We start from the raw sequence: 19,773 nt of genomic DNA on the forward strand, positions 1-19,773 counted from the left end.
ATAAGGTCTATACAGTCCCTGACAAAAGTCTTGTCGCTTGTGTACAAATTGACCTCAAGTGCCGCTGAAATATATTTCTAATCAAGATTTTTTTACAAGAAATGGCTCATTTTAATCCCACCAGCTTTTGTGATAATGTTTCAGTGAAAAACTAAACTTTCAAAAAGTATTCTAATATTCACAGCTTGGTAAAGCCCATTGAGTCAATTTTTGCAAAGACATAAGTGTTGTCACCTTGTCATATGAGCTCCACCTGTGACTAATAATGGATCAATTAGGTCTCAAGTGTGTATAAAAAGAACCCCAGTACGCTAGACCTTCACATCAACTGCAACTAGACCTCTGCAAACATGCCTAAGATTCACCCTGAGACTAAAGTTTTGATTATCAAGAGGCTGAAGACCAGATCCACTGCTGATGTGGCAGAAACCTTCAATGTGTCTCAGCGTCAAGTACAGAGGATAAAAAAAAGATTTGAAGAGACTGGAGACATTTTTGACAAGCCCAGGTCAGGCAGACCCCACAAAACAACTGCTCGAGAGGACCGTTTGTTGGCTCGAAAATCCAAGGCCAGCCCATTTTCTACTGCAGCGGAGCTCCACGAGACCTGGTCACCTGAAGTCTCTGTGTCAACCAGAATAGTTTGTCGGATTCTGTCTCGAAATGGCCTCCATGGTCGAATCAGTGCCCAGAAGCCAGCACTAAACAAAAGACAATTGAAAAACCGTGTGGCATTTGCCAAGGCTCACAGCCTGCTAAAAGGATGGACGCTGGAAAAGTGGCAGAAGGGGGATTTTTCAGATGAATCTTCTGTTGAATTACACCACAGTCGCCGCAAATATTGCAGGAGACCTACTGGAGCCAGAATGGATCCGAGATTCACTCAGAAAACAGTGAAGTTTGGTGGCGGAAAAATCATGGTCTGGGGTTACATCCAGTATGGGGGTGTGCGAGAGATCTGCAGGGTGGAAGGCAACATCAATAGTCTAAAATACCAAGAAATCTTTGCTACCTCTTATATTCCCAACCATAAAAGAGGCCAAATTCTGCAGCAGGACGGTGCTCCATCGCATACTTCCATCTCCACATCAAAGTTCCTCAAGGCGAAGAAGATCAAGATGCTCCAGGATTGGCCAGCCCAGTCACCAGACATGAACATCATTGAGCATTTGTGGGGTAGGATGAAAGAGGACGCATGGAAGACGAAACCAAAGAATATTGATGAACTCTGGGAGGCATGCAAGACTGCTTTCTTAGCTATTCCTGATGACTTCATCAATAAATTGTATGAATCCTTGCCAAACCGCATGGATGCAGTCCTTCAAGCTCATGGAAGTCATACAAGATATTACATTTGGCTCTCACAGCACCACAACTTAATTTGCTGACATATTTTTGTATTTGCAGTAAATTTGTTACATTTCTGTATAGGCGACAAAACTTTTGTCTTGCCAAAATTTGACCTTTCTGTCTTGATTAAATGATAAATATTTTTTCTGTGAACATTATTTATTTCAGTGCATTAAACATCATTTGGGAGGGTTTTAGCTTTTCATATGAGCTATTTCTAACACCAATGAATTAATTAAAAGTCAGGTTAATATCAGATATTTCTAGAAAATAGATAAGCGACAAGACTTTTGTCAGGGACTGTAGTGAACACAAGATCAACATATTTCCACATTTTATTCTACAACTTAACATCAATAAAACCTCCTTATGATTTTTAAAGCTTCTGTTTGTCTTGAAAAAGCCGGTTAATAACAAGTGTATAAATGGGACTACAGATGTTCTCAGAGACATTAAACATCATCGCACCGATGATTAAATAAAGGTTGAAAGAGTTGTTGAGACCGTAGTACAGTTTGTTTATAGCCTGTTTAGCGTTTTACTTCTGGTGATTGGATTTAGTTTTCGGTCACATGACTCAAATATGTGAACAAAATGCAAGTGATCCATATTGCAGCGCCTGAGAAGCACCGGGCACATTTGAAAGCGCTTAATGTGAAAAAAGTGTGCCTTATGGGGATAGTTCACCCAAAAATCTTCATTTTCTCACCCTCAAGTTGTTCTAAACCTGTATAGATATTTTGAAGAATGTTAGTAACCAAAACAGTTGTGGCGTGCCATTAATTTTCCATACTATGAAAGTCAATGGAGCTCGACAGGTGAACTATCCCTTTAATGCACTAAAACTGTGATATTAAAAAATCTAATTCAATATACACCTTATTGAGGATGCAGACTGATGTAGAGGTGAGCAGATTAGCCCAGAATATGAATGCAAAGCTCTAAATGGTTTTATTTATGTATGGGAAAACGCTAAGTGAGAAACTGTGCACTGCATTTTTATTCAGGGTTCATCCGCTTGCCTGTACATGTGCAGCATCAGTAAGATGCATTGAATTTGGTCTTTTAGCATCACTGTCAGAAAAGAAAAAGCTTTTGGCATGTGACTCATGTTGGGGTTGGCTGACGCGTTTGGAGGGCGGGGCTTTTGAAAGCAGGTGGAAGGGCTTGGATAAACCTGTTATATTGATTGATGACACCACGTGTTCTCTAGACTGGGTAAACCCAGCCTGATCTGCCGGCGATTTGATTTCGCCCGGCAACTCAGTCTGGAAACCTGAGCATTCATTTCTACTTTTTCAGGAACCAATTACAGGCTTATCCACCTGGCGCGCTATTGTCGGGTTTAACACGATGACGATAGAGATGTGATGGGTCGTTGCCTGTTGATCACGCCTCTTGTCCTCTGATTGGTTGAAGGACTATCCAATTGCGTACAGAGTCATTTGAATAATGCCAGTTGATCACTCCTCTAGTGCAGTAGAAACACAGAGCAGACTCCCCAGACCAATGTTCAGTTTTAAATTGTGTTCTCTGAAGTGCACTTACTTGTATGTAATGTCTCAGTTCCACAGGCACGGGCCGCCCAGCGCTCATGCTCTCAGTAAACCAGCTGATGTGCAGCACGTGTTTGTTTAGCGTCTCTCCAAATCCTTGCTCCTCCAGCCAGTTCCAGAGTTCCTGCGCCGCGTTTCCCTCCGACACGACGTGGGTCACGTCACCGCTGCGAGCGTCAGACAGACAGATACGCACAATTAAATTCATCCCCAAACTTTAAAGGGTTAGTTCACCCAAAAATAAAATGTATGTCATTAATGTCGTTCCACACCCATAACTCCTCCGTTTATCTTTGGAACACAGTTTAAGATATTTTAATTTAGTCCAGAGAGTGTATGCAAGTGTATGCACACTACACTATAATCAGCGAATTGATTCATGATTCGGATCGTGTGTCAAACTGCTGAAATCACATGACATTGGCGATCCGAATCACAGACCCGGAAGAGAAGACAATGCTGAATAAAGTCGTAGTTTTTGTTATTTTTGGACCCAAATGTATTTCTGATGCTTCAAGAGACTCTAATTAACCCACTGATGTCTCATATGGACTACTGTGATGATGTTTTTATTCCCTTTCTGGACATGGACAGTATAGTGTGCATACACTTGCATACGCTCTCGGACTAAATATAAAATATCTTAAACTGTGTGTGAAGATGAACGGAGGTCTTACGGGTGTGGAACGACATTAGGGGGAGGAGTTAATGACATTAACTTCATTTTTGGGTGAACTAACCCTTTAAGGTGTCTATAGTTGAATTTGACTCCTTTATATCATCTCTGAAATTGTTAAAAAATATTATGATAGAACTATTGGATCCCCTGCTACGAATTAATGCTACACATTATTGTGCTCTGCTGTATGTTATGCTATGTTTGTTACATGTTCCTTCTTCTTCTTCTTCTTCAAAAAAAAAACAGATACGCACCATTAGACACGTAACGTGTTCAAGAAGAAACCTCAGATTTTGTGGCACTCGAGTAGCTGTTTGCAAAGCACCGTAATCCAGTTTCACAACTACTCTACGATTGATTGATTCCCTCACACACTCCCACACACTCTCGTTCGGCGTTTTTAATTCCTCTAGCGGTTGTCTGTGATCAGATTATACAGTGTGAAATCAAATCAAGCGGACTTTCACACTGGGAGCTGCATTAGGATGTGACGTGTCTGATCAGGAGCACACGTGTGATAACACACACACACACACACACACACACACACGGTCAGTCGGTGGAAGATCTCCTGAGCACAAGCTTTCAGCACTTTGCTAAATTACTGTGTCTATCAAAGCAGTCAGCTAAACGAAATTACCCACAACGTGCATCACTTGCAATCAGCACACAGAGAAGTACAATAGCGGAACGGACCGGTGACTGCCGCGGATGTTTGAAATTAGCCGGAGACGAGAGTGTGTGAGGGCGAAAATCGACCGGTGACGTGACCTTTGAGAGTAATTTTCCCACTACTGTTCGTCATCAGCGGGAAAATATGGCTTGTTGATTAACGCTAAAACCACAATCTTTTATTGTTTGACCCCTAGAGCTTTAAAGCTACAACCACCTAACTCGGCTCAGACCTTCAGACTGTTCTGACTCTGTGTGCTGTATCTTTATAAAACAATGGACAAATGGAGTCTTTAAACGCCTCAGATGTAAAGTTATTCACTGTCAAAGTGACTCAAAAATGAATGGGAGTCAATGGGATGCTAACAGCAGGTGATGGCTTGGTTAGCAATGGCCGCCCCTAGGGGTGGAACGCTTTCCGAGCGCTAGATTACCCCCTTGGTCAAATCATGCTTGCAATGTTAAAGCATGCTAACAAAATGCTAATTTATGTTAGCAACACAATAAAACATGTTAGCAAAGTGCTTATAAATGCTAAGTAATGTAAGCAATGTGTTAAAACGTGGTAGCATAATGCTAGTTCACGTTAGCAGAATACTAAAACATTAACAAAATGCCAAATCATGCTATTAAACATGCTAGAGGAAAACAATTTGTCATGTTCAGCTGTCAAGATGCCAAAGTTTGTAATTAGATGTCAGGGATCTCGAAGCAAACTCTCTCCACCAAACCAAATGATCTGAGCTGCTATCAACAATAATTTTATATCTATACCTACACTGTAAAAAATGTATGTTCAATAAGTTATGACAACATATGTTTTTACATTGTTTTAACTCATCAAAATAAGTTGAGCAATGTTAAACTTGTTTTTATTAGTTATACAAGATGTAACTCATTTTTTAAAGTCAGTTTAACATAATTTAAGTTGAAATAACTTAAACATCCAAGTCGATTCTACTGCAAAAGTTCAAAATTTGCCTTTTTTTACAGTGTACATTTATAAAACATATGATCTGTATACTCCACTCTTAGAAATAATAGAAGAAACTTTATGCCAAAAAGGTTATAAATGATTGTAAATATAGATATTTTGTGGTAAATTCAAAAGTAATGCATTAGTTTCTTGAAAATAAAGTAATCTGATTAGATTACTTGTAATGCGTTACCCCCAACACCACTCATTTTAAAGTTTTTATTCCTCCAAAGGACTTTTATGACTCCTTGAGCAACCTCTGAGCAAGAACATTTTCCTCTTACATCAAACTCCACTGGAAGCAAATCACAGCTTGATTTATTAAACAGCTTTGTGGATATCAATATAAAATAAGATGTGCATTATAAATGTTTTAACAGTTAATCTCCGGTCATTCTTGTGCAATGTCTCTCTGCCGTCTCTACCAGGACATGCTTCTGCTTTCTGTGTAATACCCGGGGATTTTTTTAATAGGGTATTGTATTATCAGACTCTTACTGATATCAAATCCTCACTAGCTTATAAAATGTCAGTTTTGGGCTCCTCACGATCTGTTTCCTGTGGTTGGCTGCAGACAGCAGCGCACAGCCGTAGGCCGCTCAAGCTCAAGCTGCATTTCTGGGAATGGTGCCATGGCTCAGCTGGTTACGGCACGATACGCTACGACAAACTGCTGGCTGCTGTTCCGCCCGTCTACCCGAAACAACTCCCACTGGTGCTCCTCCACCTGCGCAAACTGGCACCAACAGCCCTGGATCGCTTCTGACCAAACAGCCATGAAGAGAAGAATAACAGATGACACTTCACGTGTCAGGTTTATTATAATGCACACTTTGATGTTACACATTTCCTCAAATACATGGTGTGAAAGAAGTCTCTTCTGCTCACCGAGGCTGCATTTATTTGATAATCAATACTGTAAAAATTGTGAAATATTATTATAATGTAAATCATCTGTTCTCTATGTCAGAGGTTTTCAAACTTTATGATGCCAAGGACCCCCAAACATGATGAACCTTTTATGAGGGTTCCTAAAATCCATCTATATATTTTTATGAATGAAAAAAACATTTAAACTGTTAGATAAATAGTAAGTGTGCTATTATAAATACAACATATCATTTCCAGACTTGAATTGGCTATACTTAATGTTGGTTGTATAATCCTGAAGAAGATTACTTGTATATGCAACTTTCATATTAAAGCTACACTGTGTAACTTTGCTTAAAAATACTTAGTTCTTTCAGAAATATATGTGCTCATTAATGTATATTTCCTTCTTTCAAGTAATAAAGTATTCTCGTACGTTTATAATATGCCATTGAAAATACATACGGGTGAGGGGTTCGAATGCCGGTCGCCATGTTGCCCCTCCATCTTGAAAGTACATTAGCCAAAGAGGGACATACCCGTAAATTCAAGCTTCGCCTTTCGTGTTTTAGCACTCGATGGCACCGTGTCGAATGTGAAGAGGGGGATTGCTTAAGTCTGCTATATGACAACCTGAAAGCCTTTCTGTTGCTGATGGAGGATCACTCTTATTCTCGAGGATATGTATCAGAGTCGCAAAGGAAGTGAAAAAGAGAATAAAGACGGCAACGCAACAGGCAAATCAACAAGACAAAAGTGAATATTGGAGTGGCCTTTCCAAGATGGAAAGAGCTCATGAGGAGCAGCGATTTTAAAAAGGACGCTGACGTTGCCTGCTTTCTTCTCGACAGGTAATCGGCCACCGTAGGAGTTAAAACGAAATCGGAATTGAGAGGAACAGAAATTAATATTCACTGGATGGTCATATACCTTTACACCGCTAGAGGGGGGGAAATATCACACAGTGTAGCTTTAAAGGTCCCGTTCTTCGCCATTCCTCTTTCAAACTTTAGTTAGTGTGTGATGTTGCTGTTGGAGCATAAATAATACCTGTAAAATTATAAAGCTCAAAGTTCAATGCCAAGCGAGATATTTTATTTAACAGAAGTTCCCTTTCAAAGCCTACAGTGAGCGGCCGGTTTGGACGACACCGCTGCACTTCCTGCTGTGATGACGTCACTAGAACCGTTTGTTGACTAAAGCTCCGCCCACAAGAACACGCAAAATAGGGGGCGTGGTCTCGCTGCTCTCCCACGTGGAGAAGAGCGCGCATTCAGCGCTTGCATCGCCCCGTTATGGTAAAAGGCGGGACCTTTCCGGGCAAAGTGCGCTAAGCTTCTGTCCAATCACAACACGGGAAGCGCTGGCCCAATCAGAACTCGTTACGTGTTTCTGAAGGAGGGACTTCATAGAACAAGGAAATCATCAGGCCGTTTTTAGGACAGAGGAAACAGCGCTGTACAGATAAGTCAATTGTGTGAAAAATACTGTGTTTTTACGCGCAAAACATGAACCCGTTATATTGCACACTGTAAACATAATCAAAGCTCGAAAAACGCGAAGAACGGGACCTTTAATGTATATTGGCAGCTTACATACTGTGTGAAGAGTATTGCTCTACAACCCCACTGAGCAAGAAAAAGGGAATAGTGAGAAACTCACTAGAAACATACAAAGCAATACAATTCTGGAAAGTATGTATATGGCAAACAAGGAGAGAAACAGTAAGAAACTACACAGTTAGATTGGTCGACTTTATCCATTTTTGCTTAGTCTTTTAATCCTCTGAAATTTTCTGAAGGACCCCTGGGGTTCCCTGGACCCCAGTTTGAAAAACCCCGCTCTATGTGAATGTATAGTAAAGTGTAATTTATTCCTAGAAGCAGGAAAAATGGGCAAGCGTAAGGATTTGAGCGAGTTTGTCAAGGGCCAGATTGTGACGGCTAGATGACTGGGTCAGAGCATCTCCAAAACTGCAGCTCTTGTGGGCTGTTCCCGGTCTGCAGTGGTCAGTATCTATCAAAAGTGCTCCAAGGAAGGACCAGTGGAGAACCGGCCACAGGGTCATGGGCGGCCAAGGCTCATTGATGCACGTGGGGAGCGAAGGCTGGCCCGTGGGGTCCGATCAAACAGACGAGCTACTGGAGCTCAAACTGCTCCAGAAGTTAATGCTGGTTCTGATAGAAAGCTGTCAGAATACACAGAGCATCTCAGGGGTCTAGAGGAGTCGATGCCTCGACGGGTCAACAAAAGGGGAATCAAAACAATAATAGGTCATAATGTTATGCTTGATTGGTGTATATTCACATTGGAATACATTGAAATAATATTTCACAAATAAATAGTAGTAGCTTCGGTGAGTCATTTCTTTCAAAAACATTAAAAAAAAATTTATATTCCGAACTTTTGTCTATACTTGTAATTTCTGGTTCTTTCTTTGAGTGACTGATTAATTCTGTTAAATCAACAGTTGCCGAGCTGCACAATGAGGTTTTAATAGACGGTTTCTGTGCTATTATTACAACATCATTTTCAACAGAACCCTCTGTCTAGAAACTCACAGAGACACCAGCTGCCCTACTCATTATCACTGTGATTTGCATAATTTTGTATGCAAATTAAAATATAACACAGTGAAAAAATAGATCTTTTAACAGTTTACCGGAGAGATGTACGTCACTTACTGTCCTTAAATAGGGAAAATATCTCTGGGATCTGAATGAAATCACCAAATGATTTAAAGGATCAAACAAACAAACAGAAACACACAGGAAGTGCAGATGACTGCTCACTCTAAAACATGCTGGGTTAAAAACAACCCAAGTTGGGTTAAAAATGGACAAACCCAGAAATTGAGTTGTTTGAACCCAGTGAATGAACCCATTCAAACAACCCAATTTCTGGGTTTGTCCATTTTTAACCCAACTTGGGTTGTTTTTAACCCAGCATTTTTTAGAGTGCTTTCACACTTGGTTCACGGTTCATTGACTTTAGTTTCACACTCTAAAAAATGCTGGGTTAAAAACAACCCAAGTTGGGTTGAAAATGCACCGACCCAACAATTGAGTTGTTTTAACCCAATGGTTGAGTTGTTTTAACCCAGTGGTTGAGTTGTTTTAACCCAGTGGTTGGGTTAAATGTTGCTTAAGACAACCCAATTGCTGGGTAAGAACAACTCAACCATTGGGTTAAAACAACCCAATTGTTGGGTCGGTGCATTTTCAACCCAACTTGGGTTGTTTTTAACCCAGCATTTTTTAGAGTGCACAATCACGTATGTCACGGTGAGACACTTTTAATGCATTTGTCACTTTTAAATTTGCACCAACGAAACGCGTCTGACATGCATTGCACAAGATACTTTGCAAATATCTTTTTATTTTGCATTGCAAAGAATACTACACTCTAAAAAATGCTGGGTTGTTTTAACCCAATGTTGGGTCAAATATGGACTAACCCAGCAATTGGGTTGTTTTAACCCAGCGATTGGGTTGTTTTAATCCTGCGGTTGGGTTAAATATTTGCTTAAGACAACCGAATTGCTGGGTTAGTCCATATCTGACCCAACATTGGGTTGTTTTTTACCCCAATTTTTTTAGAGTGTAGTTCAAGTGACATTAGCGTCATCATCAATGCCATTCATTTCCACAAGTTATGCCGGATTGAATTCACACATTTGAATTCCAGACAACCTTTTCCAAGCATGATTGGATGTGGTTTCTTTGGGCAACTGCTTCCACAGCATCCAAACAAACAAAACTATTGGGTTTGCATCAAAAACTCCAGTGTGACAGAACTCTAATTTATTCATAAACTGAACCAACACTGGCATTCCAAGTTCTGTTCATGTGAACAAAGAGCTGTTAGTTTAACGCTTAACGGAGCAGTGAAGCTCGACTCTGAAGTTTGAATTGGGTCACAGTTGCTGCGTCTCAATTTGCCTACTTATACTGCGCCCTAAAAGTGCATTTTGTGGAGAAAAAACTAAATTTAAGAGAGAAATGTAGCAGAATGTGGATCTGCAGTCGCTGGTCTTTCGTGCGAAGACTCTCCTCATGTGTTTGCATTGACCAAATGTGTCTCTATAAACGTTCACAATGATCAATATAATGTGGATAACACTGAATGAATATATTTTTGTCGGGTTAGATAGGCCTACTGACCCCTTTATCGGTTTTATGGAAGATTGTTTCTGCCATGGAATAAAACATATCTCTCAATTCTGACTTTATATCTCTCAATTCTGACTTTATATCTCTCAATTCTGACTTTATATCTCTCAATTCTGACTTTATATCTCTCAATTCTGACTTTATGTCTCTCAATTCTGACTTTATGTCTCTCAATTCTGACTTTATTTCTCTCAATTCTGACTTTATATCTCTCAATTCTGACTTTATATCTCTCAATTCTGACTTTATATCTCTCAATTCTGACTTTATATCTCTCAATTCTGACTTTATATCTCTCAATTCTGACTTTATATCTCTCAATTCTGACTTTATATCTCTCAATTCTGACTTTATATCTCTCAATTCTGACTTTATATCTCTCAATTCTGACTTTATATCTCTCAATTCTGACTTTATATCTCATAATTCTGACTTTATATCTCTCAATTCTGACTTTATATCTCACAATTCTGACTTTATATCTCTCAATTCTGACTTTATATCTCATAATTCTGACTTTATATCTCTCAATTCTGACTTTATATCTCTCAATTCTGACTTTATATCTCACAATTCTGACTTTATATCTCTCAATTCTGACTTTATATCTCTCAATTCTGACTTTATATCTCTCAATTCTGACTTTATATCTCACAATTCTGACTTTATATCTCACAATTCTGACTTTATATCTCACAATTCTGACTTTATATCTCACAATTCTGACTTTGTATCACTCAATTCTGACTTTATATCTCTCAATTCTGACTTTATATCTCTCAATTCTGACTTTATATCTCTCAATTCTGACTTTATATCTCTCAATTCTGACTTTATATCTCTCAATTCTGACTTTGTATCACTCAATTCTGACTTTATATCTCTCAATTCTGACTTTGTATCACTCAATTCTGACTTTATATCTCACAATTCTGACTTTGTATCACTCAATTCTGACTTTATATCTCACAATTCTGACTTTGTATCTCTCAATTCTGACTTTATATCTCTCAATTCTGACTTTATATCTCACAATTCTGACTTTATATCTCACAATTCTGACTTTATATCTCACAATTCTGACTTTGTATCACTCAATTCTGACTTTATATCTCACAATTCTGACTTTGTATCACTCAATTCTGACTTTATATCTCACAATTCTGACTTTATATCTCTCAATTCTGACTTTATATCTCACAATTCTGACTTTATATCTCACAATTCTGACTTTGTATCTCTCAATTCTGACTTTATATCTCTCAATTCTGACTTTATATCTCTCAATTCTGACTTTATATCTCTCAATTCTGACTTTATGTCTCTCAATTCTGACTTTATTTCTCTCAATTCTGACTTTATTTCTCTCAATTCTGACTTTATATCTCTCAATTCTGACTTTATATCTCTCAATTCTGACTTTATATCTCTCAATTCTGACTTTATATCTCACAATTCTGACTTTATATCTCTCAATTCTGACTTTATATCTCTCAATTCTGACTTTATATCTCTCAATTCTGACTTTATATCTCTCAATTCTGACTTTATATCTCTCAATTCTGACTTTATATCTCACAATTCTGACTTTATATCTCTCAATTCTGACTTTATATCTCTCAATTCTGACTTTATATCTCTCAATTCTGACTTTATATCTCACAATTCTGACTTTATATCTCACAATTCTGACTTTATATCTCACAATTCTGACTTTATATCTCACAATTCTGACTTTGTATCACTCAATTCTGACTTTATATCTCTCAATTCTGACTTTATATCTCTCAATTCTGACTTTATATCTCTCAATTCTGACTTTATATCTCTCAATTCTGACTTTATATCTCACAATTCTGACTTTATATCTCACAATTCTGACTTTATATCTCACAATTCTGACTTTATATCTCACAATTCTGACTTTGTATCACTCAATTCTGACTTTATATCTCACAATTCTGACTTTGTATCACTCAATTCTGACTTTATATCTCTCAACTCTGACTTTATATCTCACAATTCTGACTTTGTATCACTCAATTCTGACTTTATATCTCACAATTCTGACTTTATATCTCTCAATTCTGACTTTATATCTCTCAATTCTGACTTTATATCTCTCAATTCTGACTTTATATCTCTCAATTCTGACTTTATATCTCACAATTCTGACTTTATATCTCACAATTCTGACTTTATATCTCACAATTCTGACTTTGTATCACTCAATTCTGACTTTATATCTCACAATTCTGACTTTATATCTCTCAATTCTGACTTTGTATCACTCAATTCTGACTTTATATCTCACAATTCTGACTTTGTATCACTCAATTCTGACTTTATATCTCACAATTCTGACTTTATATCTCACAATTCTGACTTTATATCTCACAATTCTGACTTTGTATCACTCAATTCTGACTTTGTATCACTCAATTCTGACTTTATATCTCTCAATTCTGACTTTATATCTCACAATTCTGACTTTATATCTCACAATTCTGACTTTATATCTCACAATTCTGACTTTATATCTCTCAATTCTGACTTTATATCTCTCAATTCTGACTTTATATCTCTCAATTCTGACTTTATATCTCTCATAATTCTGACTTTATATCTCTCAATTCTGACTTTATATCTCATAATTCTGACTTTATATCACTCAATTCTGACTTTATATCTCACAATTCTGACTTTATATCTCTCAATTCTGACTTTATATCTCTCAATTCTGACTTTATATCTCTCAATTCTGACTTTATATCTCATAATTCTGACTTTATATCTCTCAATTCTGACTTTATATCTCTCAATTCTGACTTTATATCTCACAATTCTGACTTTATATCTCTCAATTCTGACTTTATATCTCTCAATTCTGACTTTATATCTCACAATTCTGACTTTATATCTCTCAATTCTGACTTTATATCTCACAATTCTGACTTTATATCTCACAATTCTGACTTTATATCTCACAATTCTGACTTTATATCTCTCAATTCTGACTTTATATCTCTCAATTCTGACTTTATATCTCTCAATTCTGACTTTATATCTCTCAATTCTGACTTTATATCTCTCAATTCAGACTTTGTATCTCTCAATTCAGACTTTATATCTCTCAATTCTGACTTTATATCTCTCAATTCTGACTTTATATCTCTCAATTCTTACTTTATATCTCACAATTCTGACTTTATATCACTCAATTCTGACTTTATATCTCTCAATTCTGACTTTATATCTCACAATTCTGACTTTGTATCACTCAATTCTGACTTTATATCTCACAATTCTGACTTTGTATCACTCAATTCTGACTTTATATCTCACAATTCTGACTTTATATCTCACAATTCTGACTTTATATCTCACAATTCTGACTTTATATCTCACAATTCTGACTTTGTATCTCTCAATTCTGACTTTATATCTCTCAATTCTGACTTTATATCTCTCAATTCTGACTTTATATCTCTCAATTCTGACTTTATGTCTCTCAATTCTGACTTTATTTCTCTCAATTCTGACTTTATTTCTCTCAATTCTGACTTTATATCTCTCAATTCTGACTTTATATCTCTCAATTCTGACTTTATATCTCTCAATTCTGACTTTATATCTCACAATTCTGACTTTATATCTCTCAATTCTGACTTTATATCTCTCAATTCTGACTTTATATCTCTCAATTCTGACTTTATATCTCTCAATTCTGACTTTATATCTCTCAATTCTGACTTTATATCTCACAATTCTGACTTTATATCTCTCAATTCTGACTTTATATCTCTCAATTCTGACTTTATATCTCTCAATTCTGACTTTATATCTCACAATTCTGACTTTATATCTCACAATTCTGACTTTATATCTCACAATTCTGACTTTATATCTCACAATTCTGACTTTGTATCACTCAATTCTGACTTTATATCTCTCAATTCTGACTTTATATCTCTCAATTCTGACTTTATATCTCTCAATTCTGACTTTATATCTCTCAATTCTGACTTTATATCTCTCAATTCTGACTTTATATCTCTCAATTCTGACTTTATATCTCACAATTCTGACTTTATATCTCACAATTCTGACTTTATATCTCACAATTCTGACTTTATATCTCACAATTCTGACTTTATATCTCTCAATTCTGACTTTATATCTCTCAATTCTGACTTTATATCTCACAATTCTGACTTTGTATCACTCAATTCTGACTTTATATCTCTCAACTCTGACTTTATATCTCACAATTCTGACTTTGTATCACTCAATTCTGACTTTATATCTCACAATTCTGACTTTATATCTCTCAATTCTGACTTTATATCTCTCAATTCTGACTTTATATCTCTCAATTCTGACTTTATATCTCTCAATTCTGACTTTATATCTCACAATTCTGACTTTATATCTCACAATTCTGACTTTATATCTCACAATTCTGACTTTGTATCACTCAATTCTGACTTTATATCTCACAATTCTGACTTTATATCTCTCAATTCTGACTTTGTATCACTCAATTCTGACTTTATATCTCACAATTCTGACTTTGTATCACTCAATTCTGACTTTATATCTCACAATTCTGACTTTATATCTCACAATTCTGACTTTATATCTCACAATTCTGACTTTGTATCACTCAATTCTGACTTTGTATCACTCAATTCTGACTTTATATCTCTCAATTCTGACTTTATATCTCACAATTCTGACTTTATATCTCACAATTCTGACTTTATATCTCACAATTCTGACTTTATATCTCACAATTCTGACTTTATATCTCTCAATTCTGACTTTATATCTCTCAATTCTGACTTTATATCTCTCAATTCTGACTTTATATCTCTCATAATTCTGACTTTATATCTCTCAATTCTGACTTTATATCTCATAATTCTGACTTTATATCACTCAATTCTGACTTTATATCTCACAATTCTGACTTTATATCTCTCAATTCTGACTTTATATCTCTCAATTCTGACTTTATATCTCTCAATTCTGACTTTATATCTCATAATTCTGACTTTATATCTCTCAATTCTGACTTTATATCTCTCAATTCTGACTTTATATCTCACAATTCTGACTTTATATCTCTCAATTCTGACTTTATATCTCTCAATTCTGACTTTATATCTCACAATTCTGACTTTATATCTCTCAATTCTGACTTTATATCTCACAATTCTGACTTTATATCTCACAATTCTGACTTTATATCTCACAATTCTGACTTTATATCTCTCAATTCTGACTTTATATCTCTCAATTCTGACTTTATATCTCTCAATTCTGACTTTATATCTCTCAATTCTGACTTTATATCTCTCAATTCAGACTTTGTATCTCTCAATTCACACTTTATATCTCTCAATTCTGACTTTATATCTCTCAATTCTGACTTTATATCTCTCAATTCTTACTTTATATCTCACAATTCTGACTTTATATCACTCAATTCTGACTTTATATCTCTCAATTCTGACTTTATATCTCACAATTCTGACTTTGTATCACTCAATTCTGACTTTATATCTCACAATTCTGACTTTGTATCACTCAATTCTGACTTTATATCTCTCAATTCTGACTTTATATCTCTCAATTCTGACTTTATATCTCTCAATTCTGACTTTATATCTCTCAATTCTGACTTTATATCTCTCAATTCTGACTTTATATCTCTCAATTCTGACTTTATATCTCTCAATTCTGACTTTATATCTCTCAATTCTTACTTTATATCTCTCAATTCTTACTTTATATCTCTCAATTCTTACTTTATATCTCTCAATTCTGACTTTATATCACTCAATTCTGACTTTATATCACTCAATTCTGACTTTATATCTCTCAATTCTGACTTTATATCTCTCAATTGTGACTTTATATCTCTCAATTCTGACTTTATATCTCTCAATTCTGACTTTATATCTCTCAATTCTGACTTTATATCTCTCAATTCTGACTTTATATCTCTCAATTCTGACTTTATATCTCTCAATTCTGACTTTATATCTCTCAATTCTGACTTTATATCTCTCAATTCTGACTTTATATCTCTCAATTCTGACTTTATATCTCTCAATTCTGACTTTATATCTCTCAATTCTGACTTTATATCTCTCAATTCTGACTTTATATCTCTCAATTCTGACTTTATATCTCTCAATTCTGACTTTATATCTCAATTCTGACTTTATATCTCACAATTCTGACTTTATATCTCACAATTCTGACTTTATATCTCTCAATTCTGACTTTATATCTCTCAATTCTGACTTTATAACTTGTAATTACAACTATATCGTGCAATTCCGAGAAAAAAAGTTGCAATTCCCATTTTATTTTTATATTGTGGTGGAAACAAGTTCCATAGTTTTGCACATCCACCATGTTTGTAGTTTTTTCACGTTTTATTTGTGTTTGTAGTTCTAGACTGTGTACGGATCCGCACTAACCGGAAAAAGTAAACCCTTCGGGTATCTTTGGAAGACTACTTTTAACATACTATGATTTGGAAAACTCTAATTCTACTATCGAATAGTATTTACGATGTATATCATGTGAATTGGGACGCACTCGGTGGTGTTTTCTGTGTGACGTACCTGAGAGCGTCGTCCACGCAGAAACCCTTCGATCTGGCCAGATTGGAGAGAAAATTCCTCCTGCTTTTTCCCATCCTCTTCTCCACCAGGAACACAGTCACATCCCTAAACTTCACCTCCTCCCGATGCCTAATGAAGGCGACTTCAGGACGCTGACGCTTTCGAGTGGGAACCATCTCTGCACCAGGGCCTATGGCTTCTGAAGCTGCGCTTGCATTGGGTGATGCCGTTAAAGTCTTATTTTTCTTTGAAAGACAAAACTGGCAGTTGGTGTGGCGTGTTTGTTTATGGTTTGGCAAAGACTAGAAGAGTCTTACAGGTGCTTTTGATTTGGCACTCATGCTGATAGGGCACTGCCAAAACTACCACTAACAGATGGATGGAGAACACTGGGTCACGGGGAAGAAAAAAGGAAAAAATAACATCAGCACTGAGGGAGACGTTGAACAAATACCACTGAAGACATTTTCACAAACTCACTGTTATTGCACCACAATACTCGCACACATTAATGGCTGGGCCTCGAATTTATTACATTAAAATTGTTTCTGAATAAAAAAAACTTGGCTTGGTTTGTAAAATACACCTATCAAAGCAAAATTCAAATGAACATTTCTCTCATCGTTTACTCGCCCTCATGTTCTTCCAAAACTGCATGTCTTTCTTTCTTTTGTGGATCACAGAAGATATTTTGAAGAAAGTTGGCAATCAAACAACATTAGACTTCCATTATAGCCTATATGGACAAAAAACACTCAGAAATGTCTTTTTTTGTGCTCAGTCATACGGGTTTGGAACGAGACGAAGGTGACTGTCACTCATTTACATTGTAAATAACTAGAAAATTCAGTATGGTCATGATGATTATGATTGCAGTATTTCAGGCAATTCTATATTATGGTGAAAGAAAAGTTAAAAAATGAATAATGCTGTAAATATTTTTGATTTATTTTACAATATATTAGTAGTTTCTTGATTTTAACAATTATTGCTGTGAAATTGTTACTGATGTTTATCAAGTAAATGTAAGAATAACTTTGATATTGTTAGTAATATTTAAACTGGACTGAAGCTGCTTCGGTTTACCTGATTATCCACACATAATTTTTTAGAAGTTGAGTATCATTAGTATCAAATATGATCACCAGGCTTCTGAGGAAGGTTTATTTGTTCATCTGTCAACCATTATCATATTGTATTATATATTTTAAAACTACAGAGCTTTAGTCATAAAACTAAGCATTTAAATCTTACTAATATTATGGCAGATATTGATAATTATATGCATTTTATGTAAATATCTCTTAATCTGCTTATTCAGGACAGCACAAAAAAATGTTTTTGTATTCACATTTTCACAGATTCTGCAAGGGGTTCACAAACATTCAAGCACCACTGATATACATTATATTGCCAGAAGTATTGGGCCGCCCCTCCAGATTACTGAGTTCAGGTGTTCAGTCTCTTCATGGCCACAGGTGTATAACTCCAGCTCTAGGCCTGCAGACGCTTCTACACACATTAGTGAAAGAATGGGTCGCTCTCAGGAGCTCAGTGAACTCAAGCGTGGGGCCGTGATAGGCTGACACCTGTGCAATAAGTCCATTCCTGACATTTCCTCACTACTAAATATTCCACGCTTCAACTGTTAGTGGGATTATAGCAAAGTGAAGCGATTGGGAACAACAGCAACTCAGCCACGACGTGTTAAATCCCAGAGCGGGGTTAGCGCATGCTGAGGGTCACAGTGTGTAGAAGTCACCAACTTTCTGCAGAGTCAACAGCTCCAGACCTCCAGACTTCTGTGGCCTTCAGATGAGCTCAAGAACAGCGTAGAGAGCTTCATGGAATGGGTTTCCTTGGCCGAGCAGCTCATCCAAGCCTTATATCACCAAGAGCAATGCAAAGCGTGGGATGCAGTGGAGTAAAGCAGCCGCCACTGGACTCTAGAGCAGTGAGACGTGTTCTCTGAGCGACCAATCACGCTTCAGTCTGACAATCCCATGGACGAGTCTTGGTTTGGTGGTTTCCAGGAGAACGGGACTTGCCTGACTGCATTGTGCCAAGTGTAACGTTTGGTGGAGGGGGGATTATGGTGTGGGGTTGTTTTTCAGGGGTTGAGCTTGGCCCCTTAGTTCCAGTGAAAGGAACTCTTAATGCTTCAGCATACAAAGACATTTTGGGCAATTTCATGTACCCAACTTTGTGGGAACAGTTTGGGGACGGCCCCTTCCTGTCCCAGCATGACTGCGCTCCAGAGCACAAAGCGTCGGTTCATAAAGACAAGGATGAGGAGTTTGGTGTGGAGGAACTTGACTGGCCTGCACAGAGTCCTGAGCTCAACCCGATAGAACAGCTTTGGGATGAATTAGAGCGGAGACTGAGAGCCAAGCCTTCTCGTCCAACATCAGTGCCTGACCTCACCTAAAGCTTCTAGAAGAATGGTCAGAAATCCCCATAAACACACTCCTAAACCTTGAGGAAAGCCTTCCCAGAAGAGCTGAAGCTGTTAGAGCTGCAAAGGGTGGGCCGACTCCATATTAAACCCTACGGATTAATGGGAAGTTCATGTGCATGTAAAAGCAGGCCTCCTGAAACGTTTGGCTATATATATATATATATATATATATATATATATATATATATATATATATATATATATATATATATATATATATATATATATGAGATAACAACAGGATATGAGCATTAGCCTAAATAAAAAAGAATGTATTGATGCAAAAGCACCTTTGGCATACTACACTTTCTAAGGAAACCCGTTCTAATAAATGGCTCTGGCTATTATAATAATTCCAGGTTACCGCCAGAGTCAGCAAATCTTGTCTATATGAATGTT

The 19,773-nt window shown here is 36.7% G+C and overlaps 1 protein-coding gene across 1 annotated transcript in view; it reads right to left on the reverse strand.

The window, feature by feature from the left end:
- The window catches only part of dntt (deoxynucleotidyltransferase, terminal), a 194,231-nt gene extending 177,139 nt beyond the window's left edge, over window positions 1-17,092 (reverse strand). Inside the window, exons 1-2 of the mRNA XM_067422152.1 lie at window positions 16,917-17,092; window positions 2,899-3,073 (exon numbers count right to left, since the gene is read on the reverse strand). Of these exons, the coding sequence (XP_067278253.1) occupies window positions 2,899-3,073; window positions 16,917-17,092 (351 nt within the window). The remainder of the gene's footprint in view (window positions 1-2,898; window positions 3,074-16,916) is intronic.
- Window positions 17,093-19,773: the final 2,681 nt, after the last annotated feature.

This window comes from Pseudorasbora parva, chromosome 17 (assembly GCF_024679245.1).
Source record: "Pseudorasbora parva isolate DD20220531a chromosome 17, ASM2467924v1, whole genome shotgun sequence".
Classification (NCBI taxonomy): Eukaryota; Metazoa; Chordata; class Actinopteri; order Cypriniformes; family Gobionidae; genus Pseudorasbora; species Pseudorasbora parva.